Source organism: Oryza brachyantha, chromosome 8, assembly GCF_000231095.2.
Source record: "Oryza brachyantha chromosome 8, ObraRS2, whole genome shotgun sequence".
NCBI lineage: Eukaryota > Viridiplantae > Streptophyta > Magnoliopsida > Poales > Poaceae > Oryza > Oryza brachyantha.
Genome location: NC_023170.2, coordinates 16,058,650 through 16,079,982, shown reverse-complemented (window position 1 = coordinate 16,079,982; position 21,333 = coordinate 16,058,650). Strand labels below are relative to the sequence as shown.

The 21,333-nt window shown below is 43.6% G+C and overlaps 5 protein-coding genes across 7 annotated transcripts; 3 read left to right on the top strand and 2 right to left on the bottom strand.

The window, feature by feature from the left end:
- The first annotated feature begins 1,049 nt into the window (after nucleotides 1-1,049).
- LOC102713761 (protein CROWDED NUCLEI 3) lies at nucleotides 1,050-4,690 on the top strand. The gene is made up of 3 exons (XM_015840745.2): nucleotides 1,050-2,260; nucleotides 3,024-3,710; nucleotides 3,833-4,690. The coding sequence occupies exons 1-3, from the start codon at nucleotides 1,127-1,129 to the stop codon at nucleotides 4,412-4,414; spliced, it is 2,403 nt and encodes an 800-aa protein (XP_015696231.2). The 5' UTR covers nucleotides 1,050-1,126; the 3' UTR covers nucleotides 4,415-4,690.
- Nucleotides 4,691-5,104: 414 nt separating this feature from the next.
- LOC102719700 (tetraketide alpha-pyrone reductase 1-like) lies at nucleotides 5,105-7,143 on the top strand. The gene is made up of 6 exons (XM_006660216.3): nucleotides 5,105-5,269; nucleotides 5,372-5,541; nucleotides 5,671-5,865; nucleotides 5,965-6,127; nucleotides 6,483-6,675; nucleotides 6,799-7,143. Exons 1-6 carry the CDS (start codon nucleotides 5,149-5,151, stop codon nucleotides 6,956-6,958), a joined length of 1,002 nt encoding a protein of 333 aa, XP_006660279.1. The 5' UTR covers nucleotides 5,105-5,148; the 3' UTR covers nucleotides 6,959-7,143.
- Nucleotides 7,144-7,555: 412 nt separating this feature from the next.
- LOC102713484 (transcription termination factor MTERF6, chloroplastic/mitochondrial) lies at nucleotides 7,556-9,082 on the top strand. 2 transcript variants are annotated; one of them, XM_040527259.1, is made up of 3 exons: nucleotides 7,556-7,618; nucleotides 7,799-8,850; nucleotides 9,016-9,082. In XM_040527259.1, the coding sequence occupies exon 2, from the start codon at nucleotides 7,803-7,805 to the stop codon at nucleotides 8,802-8,804; it is 1,002 nt and encodes a 333-aa protein (XP_040383193.1). In that variant the 5' UTR covers nucleotides 7,556-7,618; nucleotides 7,799-7,802; the 3' UTR covers nucleotides 8,805-8,850; nucleotides 9,016-9,082. The 2 variants fall into 2 exon arrangements, with proteins under 2 accessions (XP_040383193.1, XP_015695997.1); XM_015840511.2 differs by lacking the exon at nucleotides 9,016-9,082 and having other exon boundaries at nucleotides 7,799-8,946.
- LOC102713014 lies at nucleotides 9,043-13,062 on the bottom strand. 2 transcript variants are annotated; one of them, XM_006659523.3, is made up of 12 exons: nucleotides 12,760-13,062; nucleotides 12,512-12,648; nucleotides 11,879-11,939; nucleotides 11,644-11,757; nucleotides 11,205-11,336; nucleotides 10,986-11,105; nucleotides 10,397-10,794; nucleotides 10,218-10,317; nucleotides 10,032-10,091; nucleotides 9,860-9,946; nucleotides 9,639-9,767; nucleotides 9,043-9,564 (listed from the first exon to the last, which is right to left on the bottom strand). In XM_006659523.3, the coding sequence occupies exons 2-12, from the start codon at nucleotides 12,613-12,615 to the stop codon at nucleotides 9,265-9,267; spliced, it is 1,605 nt and encodes a 534-aa protein (XP_006659586.1). In that variant the 5' UTR covers nucleotides 12,616-12,648; nucleotides 12,760-13,062; the 3' UTR covers nucleotides 9,043-9,264. The 2 variants fall into 2 exon arrangements, with proteins under 2 accessions (XP_006659586.1, XP_015695996.1); XM_015840510.2 differs by lacking the exon at nucleotides 12,760-13,062 and having other exon boundaries at nucleotides 9,122-9,564; nucleotides 11,875-11,939; nucleotides 12,512-12,591.
- Nucleotides 13,063-18,347: 5,285 nt separating this feature from the next.
- Nucleotides 18,348-19,313, bottom strand: LOC102719419 (protein RGF1 INDUCIBLE TRANSCRIPTION FACTOR 1). Its single transcript, XM_040527179.1, has 3 exons — nucleotides 19,308-19,313; nucleotides 18,760-19,209; nucleotides 18,348-18,644 (listed from the first exon to the last, which is right to left on the bottom strand). The coding sequence occupies exons 1-3, from the start codon at nucleotides 19,311-19,313 to the stop codon at nucleotides 18,348-18,350; spliced, it is 753 nt and encodes a 250-aa protein (XP_040383113.1).
- Nucleotides 19,314-21,333: the final 2,020 nt, after the last annotated feature.

Below are 21,333 nucleotides of genomic sequence, written 5' to 3'. Positions count from 1 at the left end.
GGTGACCTGCGGGGATTTCACTAGATACGAGGAAGTGCAGTAACGGAGACGGAAGGGTGGCGGCTGGGAATAGAAAATACGGATGACATCGTTGTGCTGGCACAACGCAGACGAGGTTGCATGGCGACAACATGTGCATGGTTTGGGAGAGGAAGCAACGGCGTCGACCATTAGCGAGTCATGTGCGGGGAGGGGCATATAGGGAATTTATATGGACCATGACGAGTGGGGATGGGAAAAAGAACCAAAAAATCGAATCAAACTATTTGGAACCAAAATTAAATCAAACTTCCGTTCGTCAACCGTTGAGACTAACAAAATAATTTGGTTAATCCGTTATAGTTGTTGGTTAACCAAACTAATATAAACAACAATACAATACTACAACCTAGTAGTCCACAAAGTTTATCAAATCATGCAACTATATTGTCGTGGTTGAAGATGTATTTATGATTTGGTGTCATATTTGGTTATTAAACTATATAAAAACATAAAAGAGTGGAGATGTTTGTTTCAATTCTATCAATTTTTATTCAAATCCCAGCATATCCAAATCCAATTTCAGTAATGACTAAAACCAAATTGCTCGGCCATGGCTTTTCCTAAGTCTTGACTTCTAATAACCGAATTTTCCTTATGGCCGAACTAACCGACCGAAATAATCGGAATAACTGAGTGTCCACCAACAGGGAAGAGGTGGGCTTCATTACAAGACGAGCACAAATCTCAAAGCAATCCAAGCCATCCATCGCTTCCTCCCCAAATTGGGCCGTTCATCCATGGGCCTAACGGGCCGTCGACCTTTGTTGAGTCGTCGTGGGCTTTCAGCCCATGCACCCCTACACTCTGAAATCCCCGAAATCGTAGCAAATTCAATTTTTTCCCCCTTCAGTTTTCGAATTCGAATATAAGCAAATTTGAGCAGGACGCAGATAATAATCGGAGTACTTTACACGTCTTGATCGTTTGGCAGTTTGTGAAACAAATCCCAGACGGTTCGTGATTTAGCGTTAATCTGATTGCTGACGTAAGCAGTGCGTGGCACCACTCTTCTTCCACTCTACCCCCTCCCCCTCCGACTCCGCTTCGTCTTCTTCCTCCTCCCCGAGACCTCACCTCGTCGCCGATGGCGTCGCAGGACGGCGGCGCGAGCGCGTGGGGCGGCGGAGGGGATGGGGACTCGCTCTTCGAGGGGATGGTCCTCTTCACCCCCTCCCTCTCGGTCGATCCCGATCCCGAGCCGTCCGTCGTCGAGGCCCCCGACCCCAAGCCGCCCACCCCTTGCGACGACCCCGGCGCCGGTGCTGACGTGGTTGCCGGCTTCCAGCAGCAGCAGCCGCCGCTGCCGCTGGATGAGGACCTGTTCTCCGATCTCACCCTTCTCTCCCCGCAGTCGCCCGTAGACCTGAGTGCTGCCCAGGGTCAAGATCAGGGCCACTCGGCCGCCGCGCCCCCCTCGCCGGCACCGGCGCCGGCTGCTCCCGTAGCCGTCCTCTCCCGGCAGGCGTCCTCCTCGGCCTCCTCGTCGCTCCGCAAGAAGAAGAGGGCCGTGCGCATCGGGTATGGCCGCTCGCCTCAACCCGCGCCTCCTTCCCCTCCTGCCGTTGCAACTGCTACTACCGCCGCCACCGCCACCGCGGCTGCTACGGCTAGTGTAATCCATAGCAATAGCAGTAGCCTCCCCGACGCTTCGACGCATCAATCCGCTCCTAGTGTCCATGCCCAGCACCTCGAGCAGCTTGGTAATGGCGGTGAACAAGCGGCAGTGGCAGCGCCGGTGGATCCGGATGAGAATTCTCTTACTGTGAAAGAGGAGGCAAAAGAAGAGGATGGTGAGTTGGAGGAGGGTGGAAGTGCTGAGGCTGCAGCACTGGGGATTGAGGAGAGATTGGCTCATCTTAGATCTCAAATCTCCGGCAAGTTCGAATCAGTCCAGCAGAGAGCTATTGCTGTCGCTGCCAAGAGGAGGCAGCTAGCTGGTAGGCGGAGAAAGGTCGCGGAGGACGTGGGCTCTGCGGCAGCCAGGCACAAGGATTTGGAGAGGGAGCTTGAAGAGTCGTGCGAGGCCGAGGACTTTGAGAGGGCCGAGAAGATCAGTGACTCCCTTGCGGCATTGGAGAAGGAGAAGGATCGGTTGTTGACAGCGCTGCGTGATGCGGAGCACAACTATGATTCGGTGGATTTGGAATTGCAGGATGTGCTGGAGTCTCAAATTGCCGCAGAGGAGGAAGCTGCTGCACTCCTAGAGAATTTCGCAAAGGTAAACTAGACTGGGTATCTTCTTAGCCCACTTTGCATAATACGCTGATCTTGACAACATATGCACTTCCTGTAATCCAGTCTTCCCTGCAAGCAGCCATTGCTTGAAAACCGTTTCAGATCTAAAGTTCCCTTTTTAGACTAATTTTGAAATAGCTATTCAAGTATTATCTCTGTTTTATATTATAAGATGTTCTAGCCATCACTAGATTTATATGGATGCTAATGAATCTAGACACATATACAAAACATATTCATTGTTACAAGGATGAATCTAGGTAGGGTCAAAACATCTTATAATATAGAACGGGGGGAGTATGAGCTAATTCTGAGTGTTTAGTCATGATTCATACTATGGGTTTTCAAATACAGTATTTGTTATCTAAGATTACAGACTTGTTATCTCAGAATACATTTTAAAGGCATAGTCTGTTAAGGCTTCTTTCTCCAGATATGATAGAACATGCAGATTTTATGATATCCTAGTCAATGCTGAATATTTTGGTCACTATGCCATAAGTTCATTTGCACAGTTCTCATATTCGACAACAGAGATTGGCTTATGCATTCCATGTATTCATCTTGAACTATAGACTATTAGTAGTAGATAGAAATTACTAAAAATGCCCAGAAAAGAAATTATAGCTCAAAGTTGTTAAGTTAAACCACAGTTTAAAAACAGCTCTATATGCTTCAAGGTATCAGTGCATTTTATTCTGTTCTGGTTGATTATTACTTATCAACATTGAAACTCTCTTTATTAGGATGGTACTGATCATGCTGATTCAGTAAGCAAGCAAGCAGAAGAAATGTCACTGAAAGAAATAGAAGGGTGGCAAGAATCAATGGAATTGTTAGAAACAAATAAACTAGAGATGGAAGTAGAAAGTGAATTAGTTTTGGCAGCACGTTCAGGATTGGAAAATTCAATAGAACATTTAATTGAGGACGACAAAAGAGAAAAGGACATGCTGAGTAAGAAAGGAGATACTTTTGCAGAGGAGTTAGCTGAGCTCCTGAAATTGGTAAGGTTGAAAGAAGCAGAGATAGCTGAAAACAATTCTCGGATCCAAGAGGTTCAAGAAAGGATCACTTCTGTTGTCTCCAGATTTTATGGATCCCAGTCAGATATTGACCTAAAGCTCAAAACGCTGCACGAAGCACAAACTAAAATGGACTCAGAGGCTCAAGCACTTGTCCTAAAAAAGAGTGAAATCGATAATTTCATCTCCTTAACAGAACAGAAGGACTCAAACTTACGGGAAATTATCAATGCTTGTTCCTCTGAAGCAAAGGCTTGCCAGCAATCAGTAGAAATCAGAAGGAAGCTTGCATCATCAATTTTGAAGTCAAGGGAGGACAGAATTGGGTTTTTAAAAATGGAAGAGGAAATTCTGCAAGATATCCAAGTGCTCAGGCAGCAAACATCAGATGCAAGAACCAGTCTTCAGGTACAAAAAAAATTAACCCTTCTTTCTTGTTGATAAAACAAATCTTCATGTTTAATATTGGAGGACATGTTATAAGTACGAACACATATTTGTATGTACTTATTGAATTTGATGACTTGCAGGAGATATCTTCAAGGAAGGCAGTCATACAGCAAGATATAGCTACATTTAAGCAGAAATTGAGCTTTATTGACAAAAGGGGCCCTGAACTAGAGGCTGAAAAGAAAGTTGCTGCTGCGGCAAGGAATTTCAAGGAAGCTGGAAGGATAGCTGCAGAGGCTAAAGCACTTAATTCTGAAAAGGAAGAGCTTCATGCTAAACTTGAGAAAGCTGCTACTGATCTGGAGGCAATAGAAAAGGATATCACAGCAACCACCGTCAAAATACAGGAATGCGAAGGGCTTATTATTCTCAAAGAAAAAGAATCAGCCATGACAAGTTACAAAAGGCTTAGGTTGGATGCTGCTGCTGCTAGAGCAGAATTGACTGCTGCAAGTGAAACAGATGACAGTGAAGAGGTTGAGGTTCTGCTGAAAGAAGCTGAAGCTGCAGAATCTAAAGCAATGGAACTCAAAACATGCTATGACCTTGAGCTGGATGACAATGAAGTCATGTTTCAGCCTGTTGTCCCTATAGTATTCATAACCAATTCAACAGGGCAGCATTTGTCAGAAATTGCTTCTTCTTTTGGTCTATCCCCCTAGAAGTGAGCTTGAAGCCTTGGAGGAAAAATCTGTGCTGGAACCAAAGCCCGTTTCTGGCTGTAGATGTCTTTCTCAGTGTCCCTCGCCTCCTAGCATTAGGGATTCAAGGGGATAATAGGAGACAGCAAGTGTACAACATCCATTTTGCCTACTCAACTCTTCAGGGAGTTTGTCTCCCCCTAATTTTTTGTGTACATTAAGACTGTAATTCTTTGTTGTTGTGATAAATTTTGGTTGAGATACAATAACTTGTCATTAATCGGAATGTAATCAGAATAAAGGTGCCTCTTCTGCATTGTGCTGTTTCTGTTTCCACCTGAATAACTGACCTAACCAATACTCACAGGCTTGTGCTGTTATGTACTTCTAATTGGATCACATCGAGTACATTGGTGAAATTATTCCTAGCCAAGACTTTTGATATAGCTATTACCTCAGCACGAAGAAAGATTCATGAACAGCAGTGCTGACATTCAGGCCTTCCAAAACTGTAAGCTTTTGCAGGAGAAGAAACGGTTTAATCAAGTACAGGAACGTGGAAGTTGTGAACCTTACAAGCCGTTGTGGAATCTTTTCTACTTTCTACCTGTCAAATAGAATCACCGAAAGGGAGTGACATTTTAGTATGTTTTTATTTTTCTGCTTGTTCTCCTACAATATACTTTCACTGCTCATATGTATTAAAGGTCTTGAGGGTGAAATTTCAGGAGCCATTCCAGTTCAGACTTGGGAGAATGGCAAACACTACCAAGGGCAGGGTTTGTGTCACTGGGGCTTCTGGCTTTGTTGCCTCTTGGCTTGTGAAGCGACTTCTTGAGTCAGGGTATCATGTTCTTGGGACAGTAAGAGACCCAGGTCCATCTCTTCATTCTGTTGTTGGTTTTCAGTTCGGTTTACTTATGCAATGTGAATGGATTTTGTAGTGTGGGCTTAAATTTTCTTTGGTTTACTTGGCAGGCAACCACAAGAAAGTAGGGCACCTGTGGAATTTAGCAGGTGCAAAGGAAAGGCTGGAGCTAGTAAGAGCTGACCTCTTGGAAGAAGGAAGCTTTGATGATGCTGTGATGGCTTGTGAGGGTGTCTTTCACACTGCATCACCTGTCATCACTGAAACTGACTCCAACAAGGCATGCTACACTAACTCTGATGATCACTTCACTCTGAAACTATGCACCTCTGTTTTAATTTTTTCTTCGAATTCACATATAGGATGCCACTTGCTTATAGGTTTTAACAACTGAGACACATAATTTCAGGCAACAATTCTTGATTCAGCGATAAATGGCACCCTAAACGTGCTGAGATCATGCAAGAAGAACCCATCTCTCAAGAGGGTCGTCCTCACATCTTCATCATCAACCGTGAGGCTCAAAGATGAAGCCGACCTGCCACCCAACGCCTCGCTGGATGAGACGTCATGGAGCTCCATGGAGTTCTGCGAGAGCCTCCAGGTGACAACACAATCCAATCCAGTGCCAAATACATTGGCAGCTTGGCAAGCTTTTCGCCATTGTTACAGCTTCGAAACGTCTTTCTATATGTGTTCATAGATATGGTACGCCATTGCCAAGACTCTGGCAGAGAAGGCTGCCTGGGAATTTGCAAAGGAGAACGGCATCGACCTTGTGGCTGTTCTTCCAACCTTCGTGGTTGGACCCAATTTGTCCCATGAATTGAGCCCCACTTCCACCGACGTCCTCGGCCTATTCCAAGGTAAGCAACAATGTAACCCCTATTTGCAAAGCGAAGATTCATTTTTTCTGATTTCAACCTGGGGTGATTGACAGCATTTGCAAATGAAAAATAATTTAGGCTAAAAATTTTTATATACGTATTCTTAGCGACCTAAGCCAAAACTAGAATAAACTTTGGTAAAAAAAATCTTAAAACCAACTACAAATTTAAAATTAAAAATTTAAATTTAAAGTTATAAGCATAAACAGAAGTGAAAAGATAAGAGTGCTATAATCGTGAACTGTCTCACGTGAAATTCCTACAAAATTTCCTGCATTTTAACTGTCTGCTTATCCAGGTCTCTGAATGAACGTGCTGAGAATTGCATTTGCAGGAGAGACAACGAAGTTCACCGTGTACGGCAGGATGGGGTACGTGCACATCGACGACGTCGCGATCTGCCACATCCTGGCCTACGAGACAGCCCGTGCGGCCGGGAGATACATCTGCAACTCTGCTGTCCTGGACGTCAACGAGCTGCTCGCCCTGCTCGCGAGGCGATTCCCTTCTTACCCCATCCCAAAGAGGTCAAGAACTCCAGCAAAAATGAGCATCTTTTTTCTCCTGCTGGTTGATTGATTGATCGATTCTTTGGCTGTGTTTGTGACACTGAAAATGATGGCGATGGTGTTCTTGGAATCCCTGTGCAGTTTGCCGTGCGTCTACGGGGAGCAGACGTATGATTTCAGCACGGCCAAGGTGAGGGAGCTGGGGATGATGAAGTTCAGAGACGTGGAGGAGATGTTCGACGACGCCGTGGAGTCGCTCAGAGCTCACGGCCACCTGCTGAGCAGGAGCAGCTCACCATGAGCCCCATCATGACGGTTAAATCATGAGTCGATCAGACAGACAATCAGTGAATCTGTAGCTAGAATCTGTCAGAGAAGGCTCTGCGCTACTGCAGAGCTGAAAGGGGTTTATAGATGAAAAACTTTATTCGTATTGTCGTCCATGTATCAAGCCACGAATTGCAAATAATTTATTTTTAAAACTAACATGATTTTTACGTTTGGTGGACTTGGTGGTAGGGTTAGTAACCCGCACAAAAAAGGTAGCAGTGGATTAATATATAGCTAATTAGTTCTTAGCTATAAAAACATAAAAATGAATTGAAATGAATTGTTAAAGCTACTTAGTATATAATTTTTTTAATAAAATAATACCGTTTAGCAACTCGGAAAGATGTGAATATAGCTGGGGAAGGCTGCCGAAGATAGCATATATTTTCTCGATCTGAGCTAGCGGGCCTTGTGTCGGCCCAAGATAGCTGAACGTAATCTTGCTGGTCGATCTGAGCCCATGGGCCTTGTCTCGGCCCAAGATAGCTAGGCGTAATCAAGCAGGAGGATAAAGATAAGCCGTTTTAACGCACTCGCTCCTCGTCTTCTTCTCTTATCCTCCTCGCGACCTCGCCTTCCTCCTTCCTCCTCCCCCGGCCGCGCTACCAGTTCTTGGTTCTGGATCAACAAGGTGAGTTCCAATCTTGATCCTCCGTCTCCCTTCCGTTCTCTCTCGCGCGCGCAAGTTCGCTCGGATAATTTCTGTTTTTTTTTCTTTTTTGTTGGTGACCTGCACGACTGCACCGTTCCTGTTCGATGAAATGCCCCACCGGACTCTTTCTTGATTGAATTGGTGGTGACCCGTTTGCAGTTCAATGGCGAGTGGTGGGACCGGCAATGGAGGGAGCTTGGCGCAGTGGCTGAGGGAGAAAGGGTTCGACGAGGACGCCGTCGGGCGCATGTCGAGACGGTGCAAGAACTTGCACGCCCTTGACGCCGGCGAGGCCTCCGGGGTCTGGGAGTACCTCCTCAGCGTCGTCAAGATCGAGCGGCGGAAGCTCCGGCACGTGGTCACCAAGTGCCCCAAGGTGCTCACCCTGTCCGTCGACGACAAGCTCGTCCCGACGGTGCAGTGCCTCACCACGCTGCAGGCCAAGCCCGGGGAGGTCGCGCAGGCCATTGTCAAGTTCCCCCAGATACTGTTCCACAGCGTGGAGGAGAAGCTCTGCCCTCTCCTCGCCTTCTTCCAGACGCTTGGCATCTCCGAGAAGCAGCTCGCCAAGCTGCTCATGGTCAACCCGCGCCTCATCAGCTACAGCATTGAGGCCAAGTTCTCGCAGACGGTCGACTTCCTCGTCGGCCTTGGCATTGATAAGGAAGGCATGATCGGCAAGATCATGGCAAAGGAGCCCTACATCATGGGTTACAGCGTCGACAAGCGCCTTCGTCCTACTGCTGAGTTCCTCAAGTCGGCAGTTGGACTTCAGGGGTCAAATCTTCAGAGGGTGATCATGAGTTTTCCTGACATTTTGTCACGAGATGTTGATAAGATTCTGCGGCCCAATTTGGCATTCTTACAGAGCTGCGGTTTCAGCAAGGATCAGGTCATGGCATTGGTGGCTGGATACCCTCCTGTTCTCATCAAGAGTGTTAAGCATTGCCTGGAGCCCAGGATGAAGTTCCTTGTTGAAGAAATGGGGAGGGACATGGGTGAGGTGGTGGATTACCCCCAGTACTTTCGCCATGGCCTCAAGAGGAGCCTGGAGTACCGCCACAAGGTGCTCAAGCAGACAAACTCAAGGTGTAGCCTCAGTGAGATGCTTGACTGTAACCAAAAGAAGTTTGCCATGAAATTTGGTTTGCTTGCGGCAGTTTAGGCACCCATCATCTCTTCAGTTCCCATGTAGCATGTTTGTTTTTCAGGTGAATGTTTTTCCTTTTGTAGCATTGGGCTGTCTTTCTTGGCATTTTGGATATCGAGAATTCAAGGCATTTTTCTTTAGTGGGTGTTTGCTGGAATGTCAAGTTCAAGAGTTCAAGATTGCTTCTTTGGTCTTAATTAATGCATAACTTTGTATCAATTCGCAGAAGAGAAAGCAAATGCAAAGCATATGAATTTTCCTGTTGGCATGCTCTTCTCAACTGAAATGCCCAAGTGAGTTGTACCACTACAGCATTAAGGGGGAAACATTAAAATACAGCATTCCTATCCTTGGAAACTATCACAATCACCTATTTACACTACACATATACACCAATCATTTGTTATTCGTTCATTACTTACAAGCACAATTGGGGAAAGTGGGGGGGGGGGGGGGGGGGGGGGGAGAACAGAGCCTACTCAGCCAAACTCCTATGTATAGTATATCTGAAAGATGATTTGAAGGGGATCCACTCAACACACTTCTCTATCCTCCTTCTAAGGCATTGTCTGATTTCCTTTTGTTGAGCTTCAGGCATGCTCTCACATACCATCTCAACCAAATCAGGCAACTCGAGAACAGCATCTTTCGCATAATGATGGAGGACTTTAGGTAGAAAGATTGTTTGCTTTCTGACGATGACACTTGCTTGAATGAACTCACTCCTGGCTTGATCCATTTGATGATTCACCTTCTTGGCAGTGTACAGTCTCACCTGCAGAACTTTTTTACGGTGAGAATGATGTGATCACCTTGCAGTTAAAATGTTAGCCAATATGTACAGCTTACAGGTGGATCTGAAAATGCTCCAGTGGAAAGAGCAAAATGGGCAAGTGGCTCTGGAGGATGAAGAGCATATGGATGTGTGGAGCTCCCTGATGCCGATCTTTTCAGCGGAGTAAATAGTGTCCGTACCCACTGCGTGCCATTAATTTGTTAGCATTTTTCCTCCTGAATTGTGTCTGTGTTTCTATAATTGGTGGGAAATTTTGTGCAGGTATAAACCATACCACTGAAGGACGATGGGATTGGCATCCAATAATTGAGTTCTGAATAATTTGAGCATTTACTGAAATCCCACCCACGTTATATGCAGCCTGACAACAGATATTTCAAGAATGTAAGATATATGCAAACATTTCAAATGTTAGTATAATTATTAAGATTTTGATAGTTGTATACCTTCAGAATCATGTCTGTGTTTTTCATGCGTTTCTCCTGAAGTCCATAAGCCATAAAAGCCTGTTATAGTTCAGAATATACTGTGGGTTAGGCGTGCATACATTTTGGATTTAAAACTGAATGTTGAACATAGTGAAGGTGCAACTGTTTTCAGTCATAAGAACATGTTATCGATACTGTGCATACATGCATCACCAAAGCGTTGTGGATGTTGATCCAGAAACAAAGCTGCTCCTCATGTGCCATTTTTGTTGGGTCAATTTTCTCAAGCCGTTTTATCAGCGGTCTGAGATACAAAATGAACATATGTAAATCAACATGTTTTCTTTCTAGGAGTTTGTTTTTTATTTTTCAGACTTGCTTACCTGACAGTCTCTAGCATTTTAGAGGCATATTCAAACTTTTCTGCATCTATATATATCCTTGGGCATATTATCATCCCACTATATTGTTCACTATTCTCATTTAATGGATCATAGTTGTCAGAGCTTTTGTTGACATTGTAATGGCATCGGGGGCTCCAGCTATCAACGCGATGCTTTAGAGAAAATGTACTTGATGAAGAGGAAAAAGAAGGAGTTGATAAAGTCTCAAAATCTGGCACTTTTTGTGATGGCTGACTTGCAAGTTTGCAGTATACTGAAGAAATGCATCTTATAATGTCCTCTGAAAGTTTGCATGAAATCTTGGGTACATATTCAGTGATCGAAGCACTCAAGAAATTTGCAAGACTAGAATGCCCTGAAGATGTTCTTGACAGCCCCTGTGAAAAACATGAAAAGTGCATTACATTTTCTCACTTGGGATATTATGATACATAACATGAGTTGTTTCCAAAAAAGATTCATAACATGAGCTAAAACCTGTTCCTAGAAGGGGGAAAAGGTATAACTGAAACTGGCACAAGGTGGTAAATTCTATCAGAAGAACCAAAAGAAGAGATATTTTTCTTACAAGTTTAGAATCTGAAACTGTTGGCAACTTGTAGGATGCAGACTCCTTAATATCTCTCAGTCGGAGGGCACCTTCGTCAGCTTTCTTTCTGCTATTTTGATGGTGTATTTCTTTATCCACCTGACCATAAATTGCAGCCTAAATATACTGTCTGCTCTCTGAATTTATGTGCAGTATAAGATCTGAAAATTGATCCAGCCAAGGTGGCAAGGTGTGTACCTGAACAGAAGCACGAGGGGATACACCTAGATGTTGATCAAATGCTGCCCTGTAGAGGGAAAGCAAATGCAGTTCCTTGCGAACAACTTCCTCCTCAAGGGCTGCTATCTCCCAAACTAAATCCGCAACAGACTGCAGGGACAAGGTCCGTGATCAGATATCAAAACTAAATGTTTAGAGTTGTACTGCCTTTTCACATCGTACTTGTTTGAATTTTGAAGTTGAAACACTGTTTCATAGCATCATTATTATGGCATATGGCCTTTTGTCATACTATTCTTAAGGCCTTCAGCTATTTTGAAAGAAAAGCAATATGATTAGAGCATAAAAAAGTATGGGTATAAGACCTGCTACTGAACAGCTTTTCTTCAGCTTTTGGAAACAAATAGGACCTTGAGATAATGAAATACTACGTAACTTATGAGGCTGTGGAGCAAACCTTTGATATAGTTCTCCCACTTTGTTCTGCACTTGTAATCATTTGATGCTCAGGCAAATGCTCTGGCAGGTTAACGGAAGACCTTCTGCGGAGCATCTTATCTTTGTTGGTTGTCTGCACAATCATGAAAAAAAAACATTAAAGGAAAATTCAGTAAGAAAGTAGTAATTGAAGTTTATAGCAACTTTTTCTTGTCAGAAACAAAAGCACAGAAAAGGAAATTTAAATTACCCACAGGTTTGTGATAGGAGAGCCGTGGCGATATGTCCAATACATTTCCATGTGTGCTTACAACACTGAAAGTACAAGTTAGAGAACTGCTTAATCAGAATAATCATGCAAACTAATTGAAAGCTAAGCATCTGAGAATAGTGAAATCAAATGTATTGTAGTCAAAGATAGCATGTTTTTTAGTCAAAGGAGACAAAAAGCAGTAACAGGGAACATATAGTGTGCTGGAAGATTTGCTTGTCCAACTCTATATGTCGCTATTCTCCTTCACGTTCACCAAAAAGGGGAGAAATTCATGTTTCTATTAGCAACTTTCAACATCATTTACAGTAATGTGCCTCACATGACTGTTTGTCAAGTTATTTGGTGGAGACAGTGACAGAGCACCGTAACACACAGGAACAAAAAAACAAAGAGGCTTGATGCAGTAAAACTCTGCTGCCTCTGAATTCTGATGCAACCAAATGCGGATGAACGATATATTGGACATTGATCAAAACGATTAGAATTTCCTTGCATATATTATGCTTATTGATTCTGCTTGTTTTAGCTGCTATTATCTCACAAAGCCTTTCTATAAATATTGCTGAAAGAACAAAATGTATCAACATCCAGCTGAAAAGATTTATCCACTAACCTTCTTGAGTGCCGTTGTTGCAGATAAGAAGAGTGACTAGTTCTTGGCGTTTCCGAACAAGAAATGGATGTTTCCATGAACACTTCTGATGCAGTGTCTGCCATGGATTCTTAGACTGAGCTTTAGTCACCAAGAACCTACCAGCAATCAAGAACAAGCAAGTATTGCAATCCTATTCAGTTCTCCATAACTAGCTGCAGAGAAGGGGAAGCATAATATAATCTAATTACTGGAACTAATGAACTTACCAGACTGATATACCATGAGTTATTGCTGTGTGGTATAGCTACCAATGAGGAGAACAGAAGAAGACCATGATTCAGCTTGGTCTGGATGATGAGAGATCTTCACTTTCTCTCCCAACTCCAGGCCTCCAATTTCTACAGAACTCTGCGAGGGGTTTGAAGAACAGAAGGAACTGCAAGTTCACCTTGGTACTAGAGACAACAAGAATAATGAAGCATGGAAGAAATGATGGGCAGAAGATGTCCTGATTGGCAGTACAACTTCTCCAACATGTGAAGATAGATAATAATGACCAGGATGCTTATGGGCTGCTATTTAAGACCGGATGAGAAGAGTAGGATTAATAGCAAGAAGATGAGTTGAGGTGGTGACCCACAAGACCAAAGAAGCACAGGAAAGCAAACGAGACCTGCATGAAGATATGGTCAGGAAAAGGATGACCAAAGAAAGCAGAATTTAAAAGGAAGCAAAGCAAAGAAAGAAGAAGAAATAACAAAAATCGATCAATGGCATCAAGTATGTCCCTCTGTCTCTGCAATTGCCTATACATCCATTAAAAGAACAAAGAAAGCCGAGCTGCTATCAATAATGGCGAGGTGGCGATAATGATGGCTTAGTGTGTGATGAAATCGCAGTGCTATTCGATACAAAAAGGGATAAGAAAAGAAGCAGAGCAGTGGAAGTAGTAGTGGAGATTATTAGTAGCTGGCAGCCATGGGCAGATGAGAATTAGGTTGCCCGTTGCTACCATCTTGGCCTCCTTCTTGGTCCATTTGTGAGCAAATAAAGCCACAACCACCACAACAACTGTGCCGTCGTCAGCCGTCTGCGTGCGTGTGCTTCAGCTGCCATTATTCAGCATGCATGCTTCTGCAAATCTTCATGCAACTCGTTTAATTTCGGACATTGTTAAGAAAAAGGGTAGTTGTATAGTACAATTTAAATCTAATCATATATTTTTATAAGTATATTAAATTTTTTATTTGAAACTTTAATAAGATATATTTAGCAATTCATCTATTTTAATATGAAATATTATACACAAATTTATTGCAATGTTATATATTTTAGTTTAAATTTTATTCCTATAAAATTTATACTGCGCTGCTACCAGCAGCGTAGTATAAGAAAATCAGAACGGCTCACGGTTATGGAAGGATACCTTAAAAAAATACTTAATTTCTGATCGTTTTAATTTTTTACATGATCACTGTTTGGTACACCGAAAGTGATCGTCGTCTGAATATCATAACGAACTGATGGTTGCAAACGAAAAAACTAAAACTGAAAAGGCGATATGCCGTTGTCTGAATCGGTTAGACTTCAGTTGATATAAGCTAGAATAGCACGTCGTCGACGTCGATATACTCATGCATATGATTTGGAGCTTAAAATACACATCATATGCATACATATGCATGGATTGACAGATGAGGTGACATTAAAAAAAGACAGATGGTCGGATTCCCTCTGATTGAAAGAAGTAGAAAAGGCAATCAATATGGCTAGTAGTAGTAACACATGAAAGACATAATGCTGGTCCTGCAGCATATGAGATGCCTTCCTCTCACAAAATGGTTGTTTTTGAATGCTGATGTGGTTTTTCGAGGGAAAACATTACTCTGCTTCTATAAGAATCTTAAAGCACATATCGGATTTAGGTAGAGTACCAAACCTTGATTAAACTGGAACTTTCAGAGAAAGATTCCCCTAATAACACATTTTTTTCAATATAACCATACACATAGTAAGCCAAGTTTGGATAGTAATTATCAGTGCCAGTGTGTGACTCTGCCCATGAAACCCACTACTATCTGCTGGATACGCCAATTGCAGAGAAACTCACAATTGTAACATATGAACAAAACAAACCAGGGTAGGTAACAAAAGCAAAGATGGGGTGAGTTACAGGGATGCATCATGCATGGGGGCCGGCCAAAAGAGCAGAGGCATGGGAAGGAGTGACAAGGTTAAGATTCTGACAAGGAACTGATGAGCAATAAATTTATCAGAATCTAGAAAAATTATGGTTCTAATTTATTTTATAGATGTTATGACTGTTAATTTCTTTTAAATGTTGTCTAGAAGAGCTTTCGATTCTTTAAAATTCCGTGAGAAGCTGCCCGAAAGACAGGACCAAAAAGAGAATAGTAAGCAAGCTGCAAGCGAAAGGGCAAAAGCCGAGCAATGGCAGCTGCCGGTAAAAAAGCCGGGAAGCGAGCGGCTTCGACGAGTCCAAGAAAGACGCCAAAACCAAAAGCCGAAGCAACGCAACGCGCGGATCACACCCGCGGAGTGGAGTGCCCACACAAAAAAACCCCAAGTTTTTATGCATCAAAACCCCAAGATTTTACGCTGCCCGCGCCGCCCGCGCGCTGGCCGGACGACCTGCCGACGCTTTACAGCGCACGCAGACGAGACGGCAGATGCAGCCTTGCGCGCGCGCGGTAGCCCTAGCTTGCTTGCTTTTCGCCAGCAACAACGACGACGATAGCAACAACAACGCCGTGTAAACTAATCTCTCCAGCAACACACACGTTATTACTACTACACGAGTAGTACAACAACGCTTAATTTCTTTACTCGATCTAGCTGTGCATGTTTGTCCTGCATGATTGCCACGGAATAAATCGAGCGGAACTGATCATCATAGAGCTAGCTAGCACCATCCGTGCATCGCCGTCAAAATCATCCGCGAATTGAATCGGCCACCACCGCTGCGTGCAACTATGTATGCGCGCATTAGGTGATACCGAAATGAGAGTGATTCCATGATTCGAATTTTGTGTCGCAACCTAAATCAGCTGTTTCAAATAAAAGAAAAAACGAAGAGATTAGTTGCATGCACGACGGCACACGGCACTATATGCGCAGCAGGTACACATGCGAGTGTTGCTGTCACGATATACATCGATGGATCGCGCAGGTGTCACGGGAGGGGTGCACTAAATAGGGCGACAGGCACCCGTCACCGACCCGTGGACGCGTGCGGTGCGGCCGGTCGCCCGTCCATCCATCCATCCATCGGTTTGTTTTTTCTCTCCTCTCGGATTAGAGTCGGCTGAAAGAACCGACGCACGCGTGCTTCTTTTTCGCTTGCTGATCGCCTCCTCGCCGTGCACGTGACTGTGTGGGATTACCCCGAGCTTTTGGGAGCTTATCATCACGGTGGTCTTGGTTAATTTCGAATGCATGGAAACGCATGTGATTTGTGATTGCAAAAAACAGTACTAAAAAAATTGCTGTACTGCACTGAATGCCTGCGTGCAGTGCTAGTAGAAACCATGCGTGATGATAGCCTTTGCTCGTTTCACCGAGATTGCGGTGGTCATCTTTTCGGTGGCCGAAGGAAAAAATAACATATTTACCAATAATAATAATAATTTATGAATAAAATTATTCTATGCATATTTTTAATAATTTAAAAATAAAATAAGAAAGTAAAAACCATGATTAATAAAAGCTAAAATTAATTTTAAATTTTGTTTATAAGTATAAGGGCTCGTTTAGTTCGCGAAAATTTTTGCATTAGGGGTCATATTGGATGTTTAACCGAATGTCGGAAGACTATTTCAATGACTAATTAAAAAACTAATTACATATGGCGTCAGGAAACCACGAGACAAATTTTTTAAGTATAATTAATCTGTCATTAGCACATGTGAGTTACTGTAGCGGTTATAACTAGACATGCACTAAGCAGGCTCAGAAGGTTCGTCCCAAACTGTACAATTCATTATTTTTTAACTATATTTAATACACTTTATATGTGTCAAAAATTCGATGTGATGTGATGACTAAACACAAAACTTTTGGAAAGTAAACTGGCCTAAATAGGAGCGAAAAGAGGAGGTTGTGAATTGCCATAGACACAACCCCAATTAGTGTACGCGTGTGTGTGCATGATGACATCCGCGGCTGTGTGCGCGTGCGCGGCATGCACGCATTCACGCGGCTGTGTGCGCGTGCGCGCGCGCGCGCGTGTCGGTGGAAGGCAACGAAACGTAGCGACGGCGTGACCGATCGGGTCGTGGTCATGGGCCCCCTCGCGCGCATTCACTAAAGCCGTTGCGTCGCGGCCCATACGGAAAGCAAAACCGGCCGCGGGCCCGCGGCCCATCCAATTGGGCCGGTGTTACAGGCCCGAGAAGGCGTGTACTTTTATTTATCATTCTCTTTCTTTTTCTCCACAGGCTGGGGGCACGGGCAATACTACTCCTCCTCTCCTCCCTTCGTTTTTTTTATTAAAATCACACGGATATAGCCATATTATTAATTTTAGTAAAATATAGTTATGATGTAACTAGTATATAATTAGCACATAAGTCTCATGTAGATTAAAAAAATCTCCATATGTTACATTGGAATTATATATTGGCTACATTATGATTACACTGTAATTATATTATATTACATTCATGTGATTTTAAGGAAAAAATCACTTGGATGAATTACAGCAAAACCACAAAATATAGATACTTATAAAGATAGCATATTATTAGCGTGGACTGCATCTTAAACAAAACCATAAAACTTGTGTGTTTTATAGTGTAACCATGTAAGATAGTAGTGGAAACAAAGCACTTATGATCTCATCTTTTGGCTTATTAAGTATAAGTGAAACAACTTATTAATGATTATAAAATAATTTATGGTTAAATATTTTATATACATGTTATTAGCTATCTCTAAGCAAAATCTGGAAAATAAAGTACAATGAAAAACCCAAAAATTATCATCAAATTTAAGTTTTAAAATTTAAATTTTGGTTTATAAGCATAACTGAAAGGTAAGCTTGTTAATTTCTCTGTTTTCTTCATTTGACGTTGTTAACTTTTTGACATATGTTTGACCGTTTGTCTTATTCAAACTTTTTGAGCAAATATGCAACGTTATAAGTCATGCTTAAAGTTCCTTTAAGAATAAATCAAATCATAATAAAATAATTAGTGGTTACGTAAATTTTATGAATTAGACGAATAATCAAATAGAGATAAAAAAGTTAATGATACCAAGTTTAATCCCGCAAAAAAATATAAAAAATTAATGATTATTTAAGATTGGAGGGAGTGAAACACGCCCCCCATAAAGTGTTCGTACACGCGATGCACACATGAAGCTATTGCATTCAGCTCCTTTTTCTAACCTGTATCAATTCGGTTGGATGATTGTCTTGATTGGATAGACAGCATTTAATCAGTTCTTCACCGATTCTGTGGGAGAGCTCCCCACTCCGACGAAAGAGTACGTAGCTGCCACTGCTGTGGGCTATGGCGCAAGGTGAGCTCGACACCGAGAGCATCCCTGCCGGAGAAGAGGAAGACGACTGCCTCGCGTCGCTTCCGACGACGACGAGGGAAGGATGGTACACACTACACGCCGTTCGTCCTCTACCACGGCTGCTGGCTGTCGTCGCCGTGCGCGCAGAGCGCGTCGCTGGCGCGCGCCCAGTTCACGCCGCGCCATGACGACGTGCTCCTCGCGACGTACCCCAAGTGCGGCACCACCTGGCTCAAGGCGCTCTCCTTCGCGGTCGCGAACCGCTCCCGCCACCCCGTCGGCGCCGGCGGTGAGTGGCTGACAGGACAAGCTAGTACGGCGGGGCTCGCCGTGGCGCGCTCTTGCGCCGCCTGGACACGCCGTGGCCGCAGCTGGAGATGGGAGGCGGCGTCCGGGGACAAATGCAGGCTTCGTCGTCCTCGTCCTCGGCCGCCGCTGCGATGCTTCTTCTGTGTCGGGCTTTTCGGCTCACCGCCGACGTCCTCCGGACCTTGCTGGGCGCCGACCACTCGTCAGCCGCCGTCGCCGTCGCCGTCTCCGGCGACTCCAACCCCAGCTTACCGTGCAGCAGGAACGTCAGCTCCGGGTCCCTCTTCATGCCTCCGAGCTTTAGAAACGCCACAAACAGAAAACACGCAATGCAATTACAGAATCAAAGCTGTTTAGAACAAGAATCAATAGGATGCCAAGAACGAAACAGCAGCCATCGGCGAGGCACGCACCTTGCACGCGAGCGAGCAGAAGCGGGAGGAGTCGAGTAGGACACGGCCGCACACCTCGCAGCAGCTGGCGGCGGTGCCGCCGGCGCCGGCGCCGGCGGATTTCCCCGGCGGCCTTGCCGGCTGCGGCCTCCGGTTGAGGAACACGATCTTGGCGCCGTTGATCACGTAGGTCTGGACGCGCGAGACGTCGATGAGCCGGCACACCTCGGACACCCTCACCACGTCGTGGTACGACGACCTCCTGACCTGGACCACGCGGTGGCCGCCGTGGAGCGGGAGGCAGTAGGCGCACAGCGCGCCGCCGTCGCCGGCGCAGTCGACGCAGAACATGTTGCACTCGCACCGGCCGCCGCCGGCGGAGTCGCCGTGGTCGCCACACTGCGCGAAGTACCTCGCCGACAGCAGAGGCCTCAGCCACCGCGGCTCCTTCCCTCGGGTCGCCGCCCCAACCTGCAGATGCAAATGCGCACGTCCATCAACACAACACACCAACCCAAGACACCATTCTTTGAAACTTCAAACAATTTTAAAAACGAGGTTCCGATCACTGCCATGCCATGCTCAAATTGCTTCCAAGAAACCAAGAACAATGTGCCAATCAAGCCACGAAATACAGGGCAGGAATCATGGCGATTTGCGGTGGAAATCGGCAGGAGGAGCAGACCGGGCGGTCACGAGAGAATGTGCTCAGCAGCTGAGCTTATATTTGGAGAAGAGAGCAAGCCGACGAGAATGAGTGAGCAAACCGTGTCCGTTGATTCTCCCGGTATTTTGGCCCCGTTTTTGGGTGTCAGGAGGCGTGTCATTGCGTAGCATCGATCCGTCGGCGATCGATCAGATGACACATTGTGTACGGCATGGCATTGATCTAAGTTCACTCTATGTGCTCTGCTAGTCTGCTACTCCCTCCGGTTTTTAAATGTTTGATACAATTTTGAAAACTAGTTTAACGATTAATCTTGTTACAAAAATTATGGATATGTTCTCTTGTATTAAAACAGTGCAAATTATTAATCAGTTTTTGCACGCACATTTTTCAAACTTTTAAATGTAGTATTTTTTTTATAAAAGTGGTTTATATATAAAAGTTAATCATCTTATATTGTTAAAGTTGATTCTTTAACTTTGCAGTAATTAATTATATTGTTTATACCCTAAAATAGCTAAAAAAATCTTTCATATTCATGTAACAAAAGAACACAACCTATATATTTATTATTTATTTTGATGTGATTTGTTTTCACATTACATGCATATTAGGCATGACTTTTTTTATACTTACATACATTTTTTAAATAAAATAAATGGTCAAACACTTAGAGGGTTAATGGGATCAAACATCAAAGCCCGGAGGGATTACTATCAGGTTAGTGCCATCTTCACCAATCACTGTACGTGATCATGTCAAACTCTTCAACAGCTGAGCTGACCACAAATAGATTAGAGATTGGTGTCCATTTGATTGGATGCTCCTACTTTATGGTTACTTAGCTGAAAAGACTCCAATCAGGCATCCTTTGCTATGAAAATGCTTGACAGAAGAACCACCGAACTTTCCAGGCGACAACATCAGCTGGCACAGGTGGAATATACGTGGAGAATTCTAAAGGAAAAAAAAGGTACAGCACTTAGCTGCATTGGTTCGAATAGTAGAATGTCCAAATCATACAGATGAACAATAAACTAATCAATCATTTGGCAGGAGAATCATACAGATCATGGTTTGGTCAACCAACAAGATAGAAACTACTAAGCATTTTCAAACTGCATTATTTAGTCACGGGCGTGTCGTAAGGATTCGTTTTTGGGTCAAAAAAAATGTGACAACAAACAGGCCAACTGATTGGAACTTGGAGTTTTCTTTTGTGAACAATTCTTAAAAAGGTAGCATGAGATAATAAAATTTTAACGTAAAATTTAATAACACATGGTAATCCACGTGAAATAGGCCCGCTTGCAAGCATCTTCTGGCCCAAACATGGAAGTACACTATAGTACACTGCAAAGACAAAGATCATTCCATCTCAAATACGGTAAGGGCCCTTGGATCACGGGAATAAAAAAACGGAAGAATAATAAAAACATATGATTCTGACAGGAATATAAGTGTAAAACAGAGGATTGCAAAACACAGGAAAAACGTAAGAATGACCGTTTGATTGGACCACAGGAAAAACACAGAAATTTGAGGAGAGATATAAACTCAAAAGATTTTTTCCATGAGGTTCAATCTCTTGCTAAATTTCCTCCAAAACTTGTATTGGAAGATGCATTCCATAGGAATTTCATAGGATTTCATAGGGTTCATTCCTTTGATTCAAAGGGCTTTGTAGGAAAAATTCCTATAGGAATAAAATTCTCTAAAATTCCTATGAAATTCCTTTGAATCAAAGGGGCCCCAAATTAGGATCATATTAAATAATAAACTAAAATTTAATCCTATTTCACTATATTTTGGGACAAGAAATGTACTTAAGAAGCACAGTCATCCTCTTCTCTTTTATCTCCCACAACATGCACAAAGCATCCTCTCTCCAAGAAAAAAAATATATTATCGCGGCATTCTATCTGAGA